Source organism: Sebastes fasciatus, chromosome 21, assembly GCF_043250625.1.
Source record: "Sebastes fasciatus isolate fSebFas1 chromosome 21, fSebFas1.pri, whole genome shotgun sequence".
NCBI classification, from domain to species: domain Eukaryota; kingdom Metazoa; phylum Chordata; class Actinopteri; order Perciformes; family Sebastidae; genus Sebastes; species Sebastes fasciatus.
In genome coordinates, this window is record NC_133815.1 from 3,575,651 (window position 1) to 3,596,843 (window position 21,193).

Sequence of the window (21,193 nt, forward strand, 5' to 3'; positions counted from 1 at the left end):
CAATGAAGAACTGGAGGTGGACTCTACGGAAGGTTTGACTGGAGGAACGCTGCCATCCACCAGCGTTCGTCACCGGTCCCTCACATCTATATAGGATACAACCGCCTCCATAGTTCACACTATGCATGACGCACACTAACAACTCAAACTGCAGCACCATAATTAATCATGCACACACACCTTGTAGACTCTGCTTTATCATTGTTTTACTGCACCTAAAAATACCTTAACAATGGCTGGACAGCATACATTGCAGGCCATCGATCAGGTACTTTCAAGGTGTAAATGATGTATGATGTTGTGTATAAAAAGACCTGGAACAGACCCCTTTGCTGTTTCAAATGTATTGACAAATCAATTTTGGAACATTGATAAACTGGTCATGTGTAAAAAAAAAAAAGGTTTTGAGATTTTTATTGGGAATTGTTCTCAAGAGCATGACATGGTAGAGCCATAAATACTACACTGTAGGGTTGCAACTAACAACAATTTGGTAATCTATTAATCCGTCAATTATTACTTGATTAATCGATTATGAATTGGATAAAAAGAAAAAAAGAAATGTCAGATGCCAGAATGTCATTCAAAAAAACTAAACGTATTCCTCGTCTTCCTGCACAATGCTCTTTTACTACAATAACTAAATTAATTAATAAATGGGGGTGCACTCAAGTCGCGTTTGGTGTGAACGCAGCATTAAGGAACGGTCACATCTGCGCAAATGCAGGTGAGTGACCATCGCCTGATATTCGCCTGAAGGTTCACCAAAGCTGAACTCCACATGAATCTAAATACGAAAATTTGCTTCACAACCAGAAACAACTTTGTTTTGCCCCTTCGCTCACGGAGAATGGAAGTGAATGGGAGTTGAATGTTTATTTTGCGTATGTGTGACCGTGCCTATAGGATGACCTTATATACAAATCTGATTTGTGAAGCCATTTGTCTCTTCATGACAATGATTGTAATAGCAAGACATGTGCACGCCATTGGGTGTTGTAGTTAACTAGTAGCATGAGTGTTTTACCCCTTGATGTTCACAGTTTCAGTGACAACATTTTCTACACACACTACAGGACATATTTGTAGTAATAGTTATATAATTGCATTTCTCGTTTTAACTGTTGCTCTTTGCTCTTCTTGTTTGTCATTTGGACGTGGATCATGTTGCATATGGGGAATGAGTTCATTGCTAACATTGTTTCTTCATTATATTATCTTTCATGCTTCAACGCTTTATTGATCGTTGCTTACTTTTAAGAAAAAACATGACAGAAAAATGCACTAAAATAAAAAGATATTACGCAAACAGACACTAAGCATAATTATTTCTTTAGTAGTAAATTAATTATTTCCCCAGCTGAGCGTTGCACTCCAAAATCTGGTAAATGCCCACGAGGGGGAGTGGACTGTGAAATTTTTATGATAGTGCCAATTTAGTCAATAAAAGCAGATGTGCCGCCTGCTGAGCACTTCCATAAGTAAGTGTTCACAGACTGAGTGAAGTGTCATCACTTTGGCCGGGACAGGAGCATCCTCAGGGCTTTTTCTTGTGAAACCATCATCCAGCACCTCTTCCTACACACCACCTCACTCCACATGAATGTCACTGTACATTAGTGGGGATTTGTGCCCACCAGTGATGGAAGAAGTTCCCTCCAAGTGGCATGTGACACATTTTGTGAACTAAATTCAATTCCTGGGAGTAATAAGTTACATTATACAGTTTATGTGCAGACTATTTGTTAGTTGTATTTGCCTACAAACACAAATCCACTCTATTTGTACAGACTTGGAACACACATTTGACTGAAATGTCTTCATTATTTGGTCACTTGAACACAAGGAAATTATTAACTTGGGTAATACTTCAGCTGTACAGAACAGATATGAAAATATAGAAAAAAAAGTAACGAGTAATTGTTGTTGGCAGTTAACATTGGATTCAAAGTCTTATCCAATGCAATAGAGAAAAAAAAAAAAAAAAAAAAATATATATATATACCCAGGTGCATAATGAAATGCTTATCAGAAAAAAAGCAAAGATGACTAATGAAAAACAAGGCTTGGCTAGTGGTCATGGAGCCAATGGTTAAAGGACCAGTCCCTGTAATAGCTAACATGTGTCCATTAACAGATGTGTAAACTGTCAAAGTGCCCTTGAGCGAGGACTTGAACCTTAACCCTGTACCCTCTCAGTGTTAGTTGGTCTGCGTAAGAGCTCCAGCTGCACTCAATCTGTGAAATGTATGTAAATGAAACTAAGCGATCACAGTACCAGAGATGTACCAATTGCAATTTTCTTGGCCGATTCCAATTTCTTAAAAGTCTGACCTCCTGATTCCGATTTTTCAGGTTCCTATTTTCTTTCTTACTAAGAACTATAATTGACAGCATAAACAAACATTTTTGTAACTTTTCTGTCATGGAAAATTTAAATTCAGTTGTGTATGTTCATAATAAAACATTGACTATTAAAACTCTCTAAAACTGCACCAAGATACAGAACCTTCTCTCACTCTCACTCAAACAAATTTCCCTAATGAGAAGTAGTTTGTCGTGGAAATAATTTGAAACAACATTTGGATACAGTGGAAACAATCACTGAACCTGTTAGATAACATCTCTGAATTTAGGCAAGACAAAATTCATTTTGGGAGTGAAAATATACAATAAAAATATGCTGAAATGTGCTGTGAATTATGGCACTAAAAATGGAAATACAGCGCACTTTCAGCCTACACCTTTTGCTAGTTTGTAAGGGATCTCCGTGTGGCCGCTAAAAGCAGCAACAGGGGATGAGATTTCAGTTCTCATTGCTCAGCTAATGTGGTCTTGTCATTGCCATACAGAGAGCTATATCAATAACCTATCAGCAGCTGCAGTTGTTATGCTAGCACAGCAAACAGTGGGTAGACATCCGCACTTGAGCGCTCCTTCGGGAAGGCAAGGGAAATCAGAGAACTAATCAGCGGCAGCTAGGACTGTGGAGGTGAATGCAAGTGCAACGAGGAAAGTGATGCTGATGGGAGCCGACACTGAGAATAGGGAGAGGATCAGGAGACACCCTTACTTAAGGAAGCTGTTTCCTCGGCCTGGGAAACTTTGATTTAATGTAATGGAGTCCTCATCAGGACGACGAGAAAATAAAACTATGGGAATTTGGGAAGTTGTTTGCCTGGAAGGCCTGTGAAATTAAGATGAGAAGATTGGAATTTGTGTGTGTATAAAGTAGTAGAGAACTTTGGCTGTGAAAACACGTTTCTGTATGTCCTGAAACAGTTGGGTACAATGCTTGTTCTTGTTCTCTGATGTTTGCACAGAGCTGTTTGGGCTGCGTAACAACAGCGTTATTAACGTCCCAGGGGCGCAGATAGCAGGTAAATTAATACTAATTCTATGCAGAGATGTACAAATTAGCTTGCTTTTTTTCCCAATGGCTTATTAGTGAGGAACACACACTTGCAAACACATGCACATTTTGCCCTTGCACACACGGGTATAAGTAAACATGACAAACTCCCCCTCCCCCAGCCGTACATACAACGGGCCAACATGTGCACACATGAACAAACACAAACACCTACTTCTTAATCTCCCAGCACCACAACCCGCAACCAGGGAGTGAGTTAGGTAAGTGTGAGGACTTGGCTTGGCATCACAGGGAGGCTACCTCGCCTCTTGTTCCGATGTTAATTAGTTTGGCCTGTTTGCATTTTTATTTATCTGGTGCACAGAGTTTGAGCTGATAATCTATTCGCACAGATATTTGGAGATAAAACTTGAGCTCGGATGAGGTTGGCCAGTGAAACCGCTGCTTTTCTTAAATTATTCATCAACAGCGCGGCTCTGAGTGGCATCCCATGCATTTCAAAGTCACTTCAACCAACCGTTTATCTGCTCAAGGTACATGTTGGGGACAGATATCGGTATCTAATAACGCATCGCGTCCCCGTCCCTCTCCGTCTCAGCATCAAACACCTCCATGATGTATAACACTCCCGTTCCTTTCATCTGAATTAGAATGCTATATCGCCCCTCGATAGACACATACTATATGGAGACGTATTGATATGCATCCGACATGGAGCATGTAATGAGAAGAGATGACGGAGTGCCTGGACTGCATGTGCACCTGCCACACGCTGCCGGCCAAGTCAGCAGGACAAAAGACGAAGATGAAGATGAACAGAGCAAAAAAGACGCCCCCCATCCCTCCCCTCCCACACCCCGCGCTGTGTGGCTGATTTACAAGTTATGGCCTTTTTCTCCTTCATTCCACTGTCATTGAAAGAAGATTAGATGGGGCAGATTGCTTTAGACATCAAACATCATACGGCCGATCCGTCATAGCAGTCGCTTTCAGCACAGCCTCTTATGTAGAGAGCTTTCTGGATGCATTCACAGTGTGAAAAAAAGGAAAGCACTCTGTGCCCTCCCAGCGTCCACCCTCTTCCTCAGCCTCTAACCTCCCCTGTTTCTCCATTCCACAGTCAACTGATGCTCACTGGGATGTAAGCCCCTCACCCCCAACCATCCCCCCCAACCCTTTGCTTTTCTTCCCGTTTTCTCTCTCCCTTTTCTTTATCGCTAACTTGTGAATGGCAGCCAATCAGGGGCAGAGTCGCCTCAGCTTCAGCCTCGGTGACATCCACCGCCAGAAGTGATGCACTGCTAGAGAAAGAGAGAGGAGGGGATAGAGAGAGAGAGGAGGGGAGGGGGAGGATGAGGAGGAAAGGGGGAGGGAGAGACAGAGAGAGAGAGAAAGAGAGAGAGAGAGGAGATGATAGAAAGAAAGTGTAGAGGAGGAAAGGGAGAGAAGCCAGAGAGCGGGGAGGAGAAATGGAGCGAGGGAGGGCAGAGAGAAAGAGACAAGCATAGAGTGAGGGAGGGAAGCAGGCAGGATACTCTCTCTCTCTTCCTCTCTCTCTTGCACACACACACACACACACCGGCGCACACACACTCCCATACACATTCGCACCAGCTGTGCTGTTGTCAGTCTTGGAATGTAAGCACTGCCGTGAGGAGTCAGATTCTCCACCGCTAAGCACTGCTAAGGAGTAGGAACACAGTACCGTGCACTCAGTGACACAGATGGATGCTAAGCTGTGAAAATCAAAAGGTAAGGGCTTTTTTCTTTTTTTCTGATTAATGTTTAAGGATATATTTGTATGTTGTCTGCCTCCAGACTCCAGGGAATGATCTGCTGTTTTGCACTGTGACAAAGCTAGACTAATGCAGCAGTGTGGGTATCTCATGAAAAGAAGTGTTGCAACTTCAAAGAGGTTGATAACAGCTAAAATGACTGAACCAGGGAATGATTAGATGTGCTGTTCCATACTCTAATCTCAAATTTGTCTTTATAATTTATTTATGCGCAAGCTGTGCTTGCAAATGAAAAAGAAAATGAAAAATAAAAACTGTGCGTGGTATTACCACAGTAGATTCTCAATAGTCTGCTTTTATTTATTGATACATTTGAACTTTAAGTTCATTAATGGCATCTGATAAAACAAACCTAAAAATAGTACACGTATTTTTTTTGCATATTCCTTTTGAATGAATTTACAAACAGCCCATGACACCTGTCACACAGTGACTAACACTACATGTGAAACTTTAAGGTAGGCATTATATTGTCGGGGTCATATTGTGCTTTTCTAATGATTAGCATTAACTTTGAAAGCCAATCCAAAGTGCTTCATTCAACTAAGTGGTTTCCTGTCTCTAATGTGCATGTGTAGGTACATGCACTTGGCTATGTGCACATTATATAAGAATGTATGTAAGTGTGTGTGCATCTGTGTTTGTGTGTGCACCTGTTCAAGAGTCCATGCCAAGCTCTCTCTCTCTCTGTGTGTGTGTGTAGACGTATTTGCCTGACTGCTGAGATGCAGTGAGGGCGAATCATACTTGCGATGTGCTCTGGGCAGATTTGATGGAGAGGCACTGTACCATTCATATCTCTAAAAACGCATGGAGGTGTTTATCATGGTGTTCGAGCAGCGAAACGAGAGCAGCCCGACAGTGTTGCTGAGTATGTACATGTGCATATCCTCCACGGCACAAACTTAATCCAGCCTCTTCGCTCCCTCTAACCGCCGAGTCCTCGGGCGTGCTGCCTCACACGCCGACAGCTTTACAATCACCAAAGTGATATATTAGGGTATAGTAGTGAAGCGCCGGGTCATCCATGTTAACGCCATTACTGTTTAGTGCAAATTAGCCGCTAACACGCTCCCTGAATTATTGTCAGATATGGAGTGACCTTTCCGTGTTGAAATGAAAAGTGGTGGGAATCCATTCTCCCACACAGGCACAGAGGCTCTCATGAGCATTCACACAGCTGGTTTTAAAGGATTAAACATGAATATTTATTTAGAAAACACTGTGAAGAGGCAGCAAACAGGGAGGAGGGAAACGGGGTATTTTCTCAACAAAATAACAGAATTAATACAGCCATTTCAGTCCGTTTTAATTACAGCATCTTTATATTTGTAGGGTATATTTCTGTTTATTTTCTTGTGGTTTAGCTATGCTAACTTGGAAAGACTTTCCTTCAAATAGTTGTTTACCAAGATTTAGTTTAGTTTAATTGATTATCATTACCGTGTTAAAATGCATACACCCTTCTGAAGCCATCCCAATGTATTATTTTGAATAACGGAGTGGATTTTATGTCACATTTCCACCGTCAACACAACCTTTTCAAGATCGAAGGCCCTCCCTTCCCTTTTTAAAGTAGCTTTTCAACAAGGAAGTGTGCACTGTATCACAAAATTGCTTAGAGGATTTCAAAACATGAGTAAAGCTTGCTGAGGTTTGCCAAAGACTGCAGCCAGAGGAGGCAGACTTGGGAAGGTCTAGGGCTCCACCAAGTGGAGGTTTGCACAGGTGCTGCGTCTTGGTACATCAACGCCCCTCGTGCTAGATTTACACTCTGTCTGTGCTGCTCTGTCAATACCGGCAAGCAATCACTGGAGCTACTAAAACTGCCAATCACAAAACACTAGTTTCTCGCACTCCAACTCACATGTATGGTTAGTGTTTGTCGTTGCATTCACGTGCTGCACTCACTGGCCGTAAATCGTGCTACTGGATGAACGGAGCAGGTACAAATGATCAAGACTAATCACGGCACCGGTCTTGTGACCTTGCAACCCTCCTTTGCCCTCGTCTCCATCTTTGTCTTTCCCTCTCACAATTAATTTACCTCTGTCTGTGCTTATTTATGATTCTCATACAAAATCGTCACTTGTTGAATACCTCGACAGAATGACACGACTATAATCAAAATGGTGTTTGAATGCCAGCAGCTTCAAATACGGTTGATATTAGTGTGGTAGGTAGGAGGTTTAGGATGGTAGATGCTTAATTATGTCGCCCCGCCTTTATGCAACTCTGCATCTGAGTGTGAATGCGTTTGCTCGGTTTTAGAGGTGCGTGGTTTTATGATAATGTGCAGTAAATCATAAGAAAACGAATAAAAGACGGTAATCAAAAGATTACTTATTATGTCCACTGCATTAAATGGCAAAATATGTGATATTCAGGAGCTTCTGGGTGAAAGTGCAGTGTTACCTTAAAATTGTGCAAGCAGGGTGGTATGTTATCAATGATCTCTGTGCCAAAGGTTGCACTAACATAGAGAACAGATGGCCAATTTAGGTGTTTATATTCTCCAATGTACAGTATGGAGGATTACCAATTTAGTATGCATGCAAGACCTCTTGAAAAAGGTTTGCCCACCAGACTTCTGCTGCACATAATTATTGCCCTACTAAAGTCAGAGAAGCCATAAAAGTGCTTAGTTGCAGTGCTCAGTTTAATGTTTGTGGGTAAGCCTGCATGTTCAATTTTGGGATACATGTGCATGCAAATTTATCCAGACTAATGTGCAAGGCTGTGCTTTTTTTTTCTAGGGAAGAATATCCTGATGAACAGCTAGTTTATATCTGATCAAAGATATTCTTATTCAGCAAAACAAGAATGTATAATTTTGCGGATTACAGAAATGGAGCACAGCGGAGGTTCTTGCCAGAAAGTGTCTTAGCCAAGATTAAGAATAACAACCCTAGACAACACTTTAAAAGCATATTTAACTATTTTGCCCCTTCACATCTCTGGTGTTAATGCCAAGCCATAGAAGCTGTCTACGACTTAATCTAATCATAAACAACTTTTTTTAATAAACCTCCACTATTTAATAGGCTGAACGAGTTGAGATAATTCAGCTTGAGTCTATAGGCTCTGGCATTGATTCAGCAGGCTCACTCATCCTTTAATGGAGTGTTTGGAAGAATTCTGAAAAGACACACTGGCCTAATGCTTAATAGGCACACCACATCAAAGATTAATATCCAGAATGCTATTAAAACTCAAGGACAGGCTGGAATGATAATTAGAAAATGCAATCACAAGCATCAGACTAGATTAATTGCAAGGCGGCGTTTCCTGATTTCGGGAACGCACGTGTCACCCTCATGCCACATTATGGGCGTGCACAGGAAAATAGCAAAGAATTTGGCGCTGATCAGCAATTTACGACACTATCTGTATATTATCTCCTCTCCTACTGGAGCAATACTTTGACAAATGTTCTACTCTGGCGTAAGAGTAAAACACACTGTTGTAATTCATATTTATTAGATGTGTCACAATTCTCCAAATTCACAATTCAATTGGATTTTAAACATGCCATTGTTACACTATGGAGTCTTCATTGGTAAAGCTCAAGAGATCATTGGTTTTATCCCCTGATAACTGTCATTTACACTTTCAAATTCTTCTTTAAAAAGATAACTGAGCTCCCTTTTTATTTAGAAAGTGTTTCAAAAATTAGAATACAACAGTCTACGATATAAAAAGCTGCATCTTTTCAATACCACTATCTGTGTGACCCACCTCAGGACATAACGTTACAAAAATAGAACAGAAATCCTTCTGCAGTGTGTTACAAGTGTGCTGTAATCTACAAAAAGACGGTTTTGTTCTCATTTATTGTCACACTGCTACCAACATCAGCTGCTCTTATTCAACAATGTTGAGTTGAAAAAACGTGCATGTAGTCTGAAATTCAACCGTGGTGGTGTTCTGTCAGGAGATGCAGTGACTTAATGTTAAACTAAGTAAGAGAAGGAGAGCTATGAGTAAGGGCAAATAACTAACTAAAGTCCGCTAGCGGCTAGGCTAATTCATGTAGTGTAAAATGCATGGATGTATTAAGAGAACTGGATACAGCATTGGAGGATGGGTCCTGTTCATTCCTATTAGAGTTGTTCAGTAGCGCATGATGCCAATATGGCTTGACTTTCTGGAAAAAGTACCCGGATCTTCCGCATCAATTGGGCACATGGAGCAGGCGCAGTAGCGTCCGCTCTGTCACATGGCTTGTTCACAGGGGTCGCAGCCGTCACGGCTTGCTAATTCCGTCTCCCAGCCTTCAACTCCAGCCTCGGTCTGGGTCTCATTCACATGATTAGAGGAAGGGAAATAACTCTGGATTTGGCTATTAGTGCATTTTACAACTTTTAGGACTTAATTATTTAAATAAGTGTTCATACTGGGAAGTTGATTCTCCTCAAAAACGTTACATACGTCTGTTTCCCAATGCAAGTCTATGGGAAAAAGTCTTTTTTGGGCCCAATGGCATCACGTGACCGATACAGAAGTTGTAGTACCACCGTTTGGCCACTACTAAAGTTGGGATCAACGACCGGCGCTCTTCCTGGGGGCTTGGTAAAACGCCATAGGCATATGCAGGAAGTGCCCTGAGTATCGTAGCGACCATGGTAGTGACCTAGCGGCAGGGACGGAGATCTTAAGCCAAATTCGATTGATTTCCGATTCAGAATCGCAATTTTGACACCACTAAGATGAATATAGTTCAACAAGTTTATAGATTATTGAAAGTTTTGGTCAGTTCTAGCATGCTGCTGTAGCTGGCACCAAGAGATATATAATAGTTCTGCGTGCTTTACTTTTTTAAAGTCCTAACGTTAATGTTCATCCATAACAAACTTTGATCAACTCAGTCAAAGAGTATTCTGAATACTTGAAAATCACTGCTGATTAAACAGCTTCAATTCAATGAAAGTGTCTGAGTTGCTGAGCGAGAGCAGAATGAGCAATGTTTTAAGTTGAGATCCCATTAGCTCACTTATTTGATTTTCTAAAGGATTACATTCATTTATATTCAGTACTTCACTTTCATCAATGGGACCGTGATACTCATTCTTTCATAGACAGTAACAGGCCCCTTTGTTCGTGTGAATATTTCCACTGACAATACGGCCCTTATTTAAGAGCCCCGAACAAAAGCAGAGGAATTGCTAAACTAGCATGTGCATTTACACAGCAGTCCCCGACGTACACAGTGAATGCCTGTCAGGATGACTCCGCTACTCTAGCCCTCGTACGGGAACCCTACTAAATGGGCTCTTTTAGCGAGAGAGGCAAGATTTATTAGGATTAACTTCCAAAAGACCATGAATTATGCATGCTCACCCAAATTACCTATCAGGACGAGTCCTGGTGGGGACACAGCCTAAGTGAAGTATCAGAGGAAGACTACCAATAACACAAAATGCCTTATCACAGACACAAAACCTGACAGATACCCGGGGGTCATTCTGGTAATTCATCACATAGATTTTCTCCTTTTAGAGTACATCATAAAGTATCGGGGAGAATATAAATCTATGGAATTAATTAGTACTGTATGCGTGGACAAATTTGAGTTAAAACCTTGGAGCGAATGGATGAAAATATATCTTTAGCAGACTAATTCATCTCTACAGTACATACGGTAGTGGAGGTTAATATGCGGGACATAAAATAAAAAAAACTGAGCTTCATTTGAGTGTTTTCAAGTGGTGCCTTTTGCTCATGTCAGGAGCATCCTGCTCCTAGAGACGCCCGTATTCTGCTGTTCAAATATACTCACCGGCTGTGAAGCACTGTTTGCGTATCGTCAGTAATGCAACTTATAATTAGCGAAGTGCTGCTCAGTCTTTTACTGCTCAAACACAAGAGAACAAGGAGACATGCCAGGGAGTTGTAGCTGCAGTGAGTAAACTTAATTTGACAAATGCACTGTGATGATTGCAGTCTTTTGTTGATACATTTACACTGCGGTGGCTTTCAGTCATTCATCACTTCCTTGGAGGTTTGTCTAATGACTCCTGCTGCATTAGTTTTGCATACTTTCTTATTATTAGATTATTTAAATGTTGTGAAAATAGTAAGGCTGTCAATCCATTAAAATGTTGAATTGCTATCAATCAAATGATTGTCCATAGTTAATCATGATTAATTGCACATTTTGTATCTGTTCAAAATGTACCTTAAAGGGAGATTTGTCAAATATTTAATACTCTTATCAACATGGAAGTGGGCACATATGCTGCTTTATGCAAATGTATGTATGTATTTGATGTTGGAAATAAATTAACAACACAAAACAATGACAAGTATTGTCCAGAAACCCTCACAGGTACTGCATTTAGCATACAAAATATGCTGAAATCATAACAATACAAACTGCAGCCCAACAGGCAACAACAGCTGTCAGTGTGTCAGTGTGCTGACTTGACTATGACTTGCCCCAAACTGCATGTGATTATCATAAAGTGGGCATGTCTGTGAAGGGGAGACTCGTGGGTACCCATAGAACACATTTACATTCACATATCTTGACATCAGAGGTCAAGGGACCCCTTTGAAAATGGCCATGACAGTTGTTCTTCACAGAATTTTAGTGCAAGTTTGGAGCATTATTTAGCCTCCTTAGCTACAAGCTGGTATGATATGGTTTGTACCAATGGATGCAAGTTTTCTAGTTTCATATGATATGATCCTAAAAATCGCAAGTTGCGTTAATGCGTTAAAGAAATTAGTGTTAACATGTTATTATCGCGTTAACTATGACAGCCTTAGAAAATATCAACCCAGATATGGTTCCAAATTGAGGTTGAATAGTTTTAAAATGTTCTTCATGAAGTTGCATTTTTCATTTTATAACCACTGAATTTAAATGCATGTTTGAGTTTACTGATCTGAGACAAATCCAATCACTGAATTAGTACTTTTAAGCTCTCCTTCACTCGCACAATGCACATTTGCTGATTGCATAATTAGCTGCTGCCCGACTGACGCACAAATTAAAAGACAGACACGGCACACAGTTTGTTTTTTTTGGTCTTATTATTTTGTATTCTCCATTGTAGTCCACAATCTGTCTCATTGGTTCTGCTACCCTACTAGGATGTAAAGCATATAGTAAAAATGACGCATATGTGTCATGAAAGAGCTTCTTCACTAAAGTTTTCTCTTTTTGCAGGGATCTAACGGACATCAAAGAGAGGAATACAATGTCTGTTCTGTTGACACTGCCTTCCAGTGTTCGTCCTATCAGAAGCCTATTACCATAAATCAGAAGTCGTCCAGGACATTTCCCAGCTGATTGGATACCATGATAACCAATCAGGTTCTGCTCCTCCTGATGCTCTCTATCCTGTGGCCCAGCGCCGCCCTGCCTTTCACACCTGGGAATATTGGGAATCTGTTTGGGATGCCCGAGAGTGATGGGAGGATTCTCCAGCGCTCCAAACGTGGATGGATGTGGAATCAATTCTTTCTGCTGGAGGAGTACGCAGGAAATGACCATCAGTATGTCGGCAAGGTAACGTGCCCAAAAGCATTGTCTGCAGACTAATTATAGGAGGTTTAGCTTGTTGAAGTAGTGTTTGATGTAATTGGCTGAAGACGAATGGGCTGCCAGAAATCTGGCGGTTACAGGCACAGTTAACTGGAGCTATCAGATACACAGCGAGTGCACATAAAGTGCTCTCTTTTCCTCCAGTCTTCCACTGTCCTTTTGTGCAGTACTTTTTTTTCACATTTTTTGCTCAAAAACATACTATTATATCAAAAATCAAAATGTTATTGATTTCCTGCTGTGCAGATACCGCCAATGTAAAAAGGATATCTCACTGATACCCAAAAACAACAATGTGGGGCATTTTTTACATTAAATATGAAGTCATTTTTGTCAGACGAGCATCATAAACACTGCGTCATGAGCCCATTGAGCTGAAACTTCCTGTTGGCAAGCAATATTCAACACCAGGGCTATAAAAGAAATAGAGTTTCTTTATTCCAAAATGACCCATTGATGAGATACATGGACATTATGACGAGGGACACATGACAAAAGGAAACCTATACAACAAATAGACAGCAACGCCTATTGCTCAGTAATTGATTCAAACTGACACTTTACAAACATTCACAAAGTTTTCACAGCTATAAGGGCCAAACATGTATCTGTAGAAGTTTGACAAAGACTGTAGTTCTATGAGCGATTAAAAAAAAACACAAACGTAGATAAGTTACAAATTTAATAATCAATAGCAGGTCAGGTTTGACTCCAAACAGGCAAAAAAAACATTTTCAGTTAACAGAAAAGTGGTTTGCAACCAAATTCTTAAAGTACACACTATACACTTTTCTCCTAAGAATTGCAAAAAAGAGAGAGTTTCGGGACAATGCTCCTCCTCCCCACCCACCCAGATCAGAGAGGTTCTTGTCAGCTCACCCATGCTAGCACTATAAAGACAGGTGTGATGGGGAACGCTACAGTTATCAACTCGAGGGAGGGAAATGAGGTGACTGTCGACAGCCAATTTTCTCAGAGGAAGCTGGCTTTCATCACACACCTCATTCTCCGGAGTAAACAAGTGTCTTGTGCAAGGTTGAGTAGGGGGATGTGACAACTTCTTTTTGCAGAAACCATCATCCTGATGTGGTGAAGAGAAAGGAACAGCGAAAAATTAAATGGAATATGGAGAGAAGGAGGAGGAAGAGGAAAACATATCAATCAGGAAGGGCCAATGAAATTCACCTCGTTGTGTTATGTGATGAAGCGGCAAAGCAAATGCTAACTATAAATGGGGCCATCCCTTGATATGTCAGCGACTGGTGCGATGTGGCTTTCTTCTCTGCTCTTTGATGCTCTCTGGCACCCAACTTCTGTGGCATGACAGCAATCACATTCGCCAGTTCCCCACTCTTCCTGTGTCCAATATCATTCACTATTAAACTGTCAGAAAAACATGAGGCTGTAATAAATTACTGAGGGGAAAAATAGGGCAGACACATACTGCCATTCTGCTTTTCCGAAGAAGCCGCGGCGATCCGTATCACTAATTCAATCAGTTTAACTTTGGAGTTTTAGATAGAGAGGCAGACTGTGATGGCGACAGAGACGGATGCACGGAGAACAAGTTAAAGGATAGATACAGTACATAGATATAGAACAAGTTAAAGGACGGATAGATAGGAAATAAGCAGAGCTGCAGCAAAAAACTAGTTGATCAAGCATTTACATTGAATTAATTGGCGCCTATTGTGATAACTATATGACAGTAAACTGCATGTCTTAAAGGGGACATATCATGCTCATTTCCAGGTTCATACTTGTATCTGGGGTTTCTACTAGAACATGTTTACATGCTTTAATGTTAAAAAAACACATTATTTATTCTCATACCGTCTGTCTGAATATACTTGTATTCACCGTATGTCTGAAACGCTCCGTTTTAGTGCCTATCTCTTTAAGAAAAGAAAAAGACCAGTTTGCTCTGATTGGCTTGCGAGAAAAATACGGTGCACTTTTGCAAAAGTAGCCCTCAAGCCTGCAAGTGACATAGGAAGGGAAGCCAAATCTGAATGGCTTGTTGAATCACATATTTGTGGGTTGGTACCGGATATCCAAATTTATGTGCACAAGCACTGAAAAATTTAGTTTTTCATGATACGTCCCCTTTAAGGATTTAGACTATTTCACATTCAAAACAAGACCATTGAAGAGATTACCGTGGTCTCTGGGAAATTGTGAATGTCATTGTTTTTTCCTCACTATTTCTTTAATTAATCAAGAAAAGAGCGGGCGGATTAATCAATAATGCAAATAATCGTTAGTCGCAGCCCTAAAAAACAAGCGGTAAGACAGATGGATGGAGAGAAAACAAGCTGATAGATAGATATTAGAGCCGCACCGATTAGTCAAGTCATCGATAAATCTGTCCGCAGAAAACTAATCTCCTATTTTGACAACTGATTAATAGTTTGGGTGATTTTTTTCGAGCAAAAAAGGCAAAACTTTATCTGGTTTCAGCTTCAAGACCATTAAGATATGCTGCCTGCTGTTGGTTTATGCCATTGTAAACTGGGTTGTAGGTCAGAAAAAAGATTAAGACATCCCCTTAAGCTCTGGGAAAATATTATGGGTATTTTTATTTTGTGAATTTTTGTAGACAATGAAAATAATCAATAGCTGCAGCTGTAACAGATGCAGCAATAGGTAGACGGAACAATGGCGAGATAGAGACAATGGTAGATACACAAACAAATAAGAGAGAGATACAATAAGAGAGAGAGACAGAGAGCTGGAGAACCAAGACCAAATGCATCAAGCACTTTCATGCCCAGCACAAAGCCATCAAAGCCTTGATGGTCCTCCTCCTAAAGATCATTTAATGGCCTTTGCGGTGCACTGTGGGAGACTTTGTTTATTTCACATTCAATCAAAGCTCTCCAATCAGCCCACACACACTCGCTAACTGTCACTCGAGGTTGATTTCTTGATTACGCCAATCACGTCTGATGTAAAGAACAGCCGCCGCTCTTGTATGGCTCGCTTTCTAACTGAAAGGGAAGAGCTGCGCCACTGCGACTGACTGCACCATATAATAAATGCAGCTCATATTGCTTATCAAGGTGTTCAAAAAGGCATGCTGCTTTGAAGCTTACATACAGAGTGGTGCTGACGGATACCTCGCGGAATGATAAGGAAAATAACTGCATTAGTTAAAGTGAGGTTTGTAGCACTTAATCAGCAGCTATTGTCAACACTGAGAAAAAAAGAGCATAGTATATTTTATGACTGCAAATGTGCTATGCGGTGGCTGTGCATGTATCAAGCGTAAAAACCGTCAAATCTCATTTTTAACTGACTTTCACGGGGCCATTAATGAGTGTGAGCACTCACTGTGTGCAGCTGTGGTGCCCTACTTCTTAAGCAGGGCTGTGAAGTGTGAACACTTGCAATGCTGAGCAATACAACCACAAACTTTGGATTCTGGAGCATCTGAGTGGCGTGTTTGAAGTGAACTAAATCCTATTAAACCCCCGGTACACTGTATTGTCTTGTGCCTTGTAAAGGAAATGCGCTGCTCTAAATTAGAATATGCAAGGTAGCTTCACTTTGTTGTGTTAATATGTTTTGCCAATAAGTATCCTCGGGATTTTACGAGGCCTTGTCCGATACATTCCTGCATGAATTTTGCAGAACTTGCTATGAAAACTACAAAGCACACTCGATATACTGTAAGCTGTAACTTTAACCTGCGTAATATACTTTATAGTACAGTGTTAAAATAGTAAAGAATTTTTGCATATGTCTTAAGAGACAGAGGGGAAGAGGAAGGAAGAGTAATTCTGTATCCATCCTGCACTCTATTTTGCTATCTCCTCTCTGCAGCACCGAGCAATGCTTACCAGAGACCTGACAAGAATTGCCAATGATTTCGCCGCTTTACTGACAATTCCTCAGTGTTTGTGCAAGGCGATTTAACTCATCAAGGCTCTCTTCTGTGCTTCTGTTGTAAGGCCTTGAAAAGGCTGTGTTTGTGCTGCACGGCCTTGAAAGGAGAGCCACTAAATCTCTGCAAATATAGTCTGGTAGTGCGAACATTTGATTCTGTTAAGGCTGTGTGAAAAACACTTTGTGCCACACTCTGTCAACACTATCAATGCCATTTTTTTCCCCCGGATGTACTAGATGTAATAGATTTACAATACATGTTAGATGCAGAGTTTAGTTCACTTCAACATATAAAAACTTCTCTCTTGTAGAGGTCAATAAAAATGGATTAAGCTTGGATTCAACACTTTAAGTCACTTATCTGAATACATTATATCATAGGGCTGCTCGATCATGGCAGAAATCATAATCATGATTATTTTGGTGCATATTGAGATCACGTTTTTTTAACGCGATTACTCATTGGAAACATGCATTTAGAAAGAACATTTTGTAGCCTACAATGTGAAGTTAAATGCATTCATTTGGTGCACTTTGAGAGCTAAATTAAGAGGCTAGTACTGTAGAGAATTGTGTGCTCTTGTAAACAATTGAATCATAAAGAAATTGGTTTTATAGATATGAATGGTGGTGAGACGGCAAAAAAGTTATACCCACAAAGCAAGGTTTCAAGACGGGTCAGGTGGGTCGCCGACATCGCCACACTGACCCGCTGAGCGGGGAAAAAGCACACCGTCGTAAAGGAAAGGGGAGTACTAGATTTATAACAAAACGAGAGTGTTATTGCGAAACAGAACGTGGCATTATAATCATTTTACCTTCATTATCTTCAATTAATTAATTTTCATCAATTGATGCCAACATCATAATTGCTTCAATCAATTAATTGTGTTTTTTTTTATTGTATTTGTATATGTATATTGTGTGTTTTTACTTAGTATGCTATGGACGTTCTCCTTGTTTCTTTAATGAAGTCATTAATATTAATTGCATAGCCATATTATATCATTATACCATGTCGACAGCACATCCCTGCAGTACTCAAGCCTCCATATTGCTGGCAGATTTATATATACAGGACCACTGTTATGTTTAGATGGCTTATTATCTCATAATAACTCAGTGCAGTATGCCTTACTTCTGCAAAACCATCCTTATTTGCACTACCACTCAGTAAGGAATCTATATGGCCATGGGGAGAAGATCTGTTTACCCATATGATTAGGAAGCTGATGTTATACAGACATCCAATAATTAGCAAAAGTGCATGAGGTAAGGGCTCGCTTCTCCCCACGCAGACTAGGAGGAATATGTAAAATGCATACCACATGGTTCTGCAAGGACTGTAAAACTCCTATTATCCTTTAGACAGCGTGGCTGCATAGGGTGCAGGCTCCTTTGATGGCTCGTTGTTTGTTGTTTTTTTTTGCTTCTCAGGTTCCTTTTTACAGGATTAACAACCCAAGACTGGAAATATGGTAATAATCAGATGAAAAGTACTGAAGAATACAATCAAACGATTTAGAAAAAATGCAATTCCTGTGGTCTGACTCCGTCTGAAATTGTAATGGTCTAATTATCACATTGGAAGCAGAGAGGTGTGTTTGAACGGCAACAGCTCCGACTATCAGTAATGATATATGTTCTGATGTTCCCCATTGCTTAGTGAGCATGTTCATATGTCTCCTATGGCCAGTATACAGTACTACCACATAGACAATGCATTTCAAAGTAGAGAAAAGGTGACTGTGGAACTATACAAGATTTTTTTTTTTTTTTTTTCCACTAGGAGTAAATGTGCATACCACAGATATGAAGCCCTTTTTAATGCAAAAATTCATACAAACACTCTCCCGCTCACCAAAATTAGCCTATCATTCATAGTCAATAGCAGTAGCAGCCTTCACATACATAACACGTCATAAATCCTTGGCTCATCCTTGGTGCAGAGCGGGAGAGAATTCATATTCACAAACAATGAATAGACTGTCCCACATAACACAAATATATGTGAAAATTCAAGCTGAGTGATATTCCTCTTTAATAGACTTTGGATAATGGAGTTCATCTGCATAAAAATATTTTCAAAGATGACTGCAAATACTGCGCACATTGTTAGTTTGAACTTGACAGCATCTTTTTTTTTTCTTTTTTTAATTCGGCCTGAGAATAGCGAGCAATACTTTTCAGATTTCCATTCAAAGTTGTACTGTTGACATCACTCTTCCGACTGTGGGAAAAAAAAAATAATTAGTTCCCTCACAGCATGCCGACATTAATATTAATAAGTTGCTGACGTACATTCTGTGTCCCTAACTACTTGTCATTTAAAATGTGAACCCATGAGATAGCGCTCTAAATATATCTGCCGACAGATCCAGTACAGTAATGAGCTTGAATCAAGTGTCTGTCACAGCGCGCCGCCATTACTCCTCCACGACGCTCGGAGCCGCTTCAAGGTGATGGATAGGTCAGAGGTGACTAATTTTAGCAATTGTTGCTGTAGGTCAGGTTTTCATCATTTTTCAAAGGCACAATTTGGAAGAAAAATCTAAGACTAATTTGATCTGAACTAATGGAGTATGTCACACTTGACACTGTGGGTGCCAAGGCAATGTTCTGTTCTGAGACTGAAACAGATAGATCCCTCTGTGGGTTTACACCATTAATTCAGTGTTCACAAGAGTGTCACAAAGTTTTTATACATCTACATTATAGTGTAAATGTATAGTAGTTGAGGTCCCCTTGGGCAAACCATATATTTAATATATTAATATTTAAACTTTATAAGGGAAAAACAATATATAGCAAAACACGCAAAAGTGGCCAACCTAAAATGAGGCATGTTATAACAGTAGGGCAGCATTATATGAGGAAAATATGCAATATTGTTGTTGAATATCGCAATAATGATATTACTTGCGATGAATAAATAGATATTAAAGGGGAACTATGCCCATTTTGAAGATTCATACATGGTATTCCAATGGTATAAAACAGTCCAAAAATTTTAGTGAATATGAACAACTATATCCCAAATCCAAAAACTAGAGTGCTCAAGTCAAACTTGTTATGTCATAGGGTATTAAGTCTGGAGCTGCTCCATAGACGATGAATTGGGAGACATATTATAGATGACACTGAGAGCACCCAGAGAAATGTTCTGAGTATATGGGAACATTTTCTGTTCCACAACTGAGAATACTACAATAGAATAAAACTCATTTGGGTATAACAAAATACATATTCGATGGGTCCACAAAATCAATCATTGTCTGTGGAGCAGCTCCAGACTTTATTATTTATGACATCACAAGTTTGAAACTTACTTCTCTGGTTTCTGGCTTTGAGAGAGAAGAGCTCATGTTCACAAATATGGATTCATATTGATTGATTTACTTGGCCATCGAAATAATAAAGTGGAATTTCCCTTTAAAGTGCACTCAGTTCTGTCTTTCTGTTGCTTTAAGTACACTGCTAAAATACAACACATTGAAAAGAACATCAAACTGAACACAAAGGCACCAATAAAAAAATAGTATAGTTACATTTTATAGTTCAATTTTCAAAAGATACTGTTTTTCAACTAACTAACTAAGTGCATTATCGCAGTCTTTCCCAATGTATGTATTGCTAAGTTGACATTGCAATGACGACTATACATTATGCAGCCCTAGAGGACGGTAGGGAGTTAAAAGCTCACAAACGTTACCTGAAACTTGTGCCTACAAATGTTTTCAATTAAGAAAGAGAGAACGAGGAATAATTGGCAACCAGGGCATAAAGCCAAAATTAGAGATATGTGGAGAAAGCACATTTCTCTCAGAAATGCCTAAAGACAAAAGACCCTTGGGAATACTCCAAAATTGGGAGAACCATGGCTGGACATTTATTTTTAAATCTATTTTATGCATGCATGTTTAAATGTCCAACCACAGTCAAAAACCAGCACAGTAGACTCGATGTTAGCAACAAGGGAGGCAATGATTTGTTTTTATGTGGAGAGGCATTCAAGGGCAATGATTAGGGCTTTTTAAATATTCTGGATAAGTCTTTTTTTCAGTAGAATTTAACTTCACACAGTTATGCACCGTTGCCATTAGTTACACACAACGGTAACAGTGTGTTTTTCTGGTCGGGCTGGAGTGCATGACACAAAAGAGTGCAATTAAAACCCCATACAGCATAACTCAACAACAAGTTTGACTCTATAAAACTGTGTTTCTCCAATTTCCAGCTGCACTCCAACATGGACAAAGGCGATGGAAATGTGAAGTACGTTCTGACCGGAGAAGGGGCAGGCACCCTGTTCCTGATCGATGAGAAGTCTGGGGACATTCATGCCACCAAGAGGCTGGACAGGGAAGAGAAAGCTATGTACTCACTCAACGCAAAGGTCCTGGACAGGAGAACCATGAGTGAGCTGGAGCCCGACACGGAGTTCAACATTAAAATTCATGACATCAATGACAACGAGCCAAAGTTTGCAAAGGACATCTACTTCGCCAGTGTCCCTGAAATGTCTGAAGTTGGTAAGTTATGGTTTGTTTTATTTTAGAGAAGGCAGGGTTTTTTTTTCCAGCA

At 40.1% G+C, this 21,193-nt stretch overlaps 1 protein-coding gene across 1 annotated transcript in view; it reads left to right on the forward strand.

Moving 5' to 3' along the window:
• The first annotated feature begins 4,960 nt into the window (after positions 1 to 4,960).
• Positions 4,961 to 21,193, forward strand: part of LOC141759627 (cadherin-10-like) — a 34,044-nt gene continuing 17,811 nt past the window's right edge. The window contains exons 1-3 of the mRNA XM_074621843.1: positions 4,961 to 5,125; positions 12,344 to 12,685; positions 20,847 to 21,141. Of these exons, the coding sequence (XP_074477944.1) occupies positions 12,476 to 12,685; positions 20,847 to 21,141 (505 nt within the window). The 5' untranslated portion in view covers positions 4,961 to 5,125; positions 12,344 to 12,475. The remainder of the gene's footprint in view (positions 5,126 to 12,343; positions 12,686 to 20,846; positions 21,142 to 21,193) is intronic.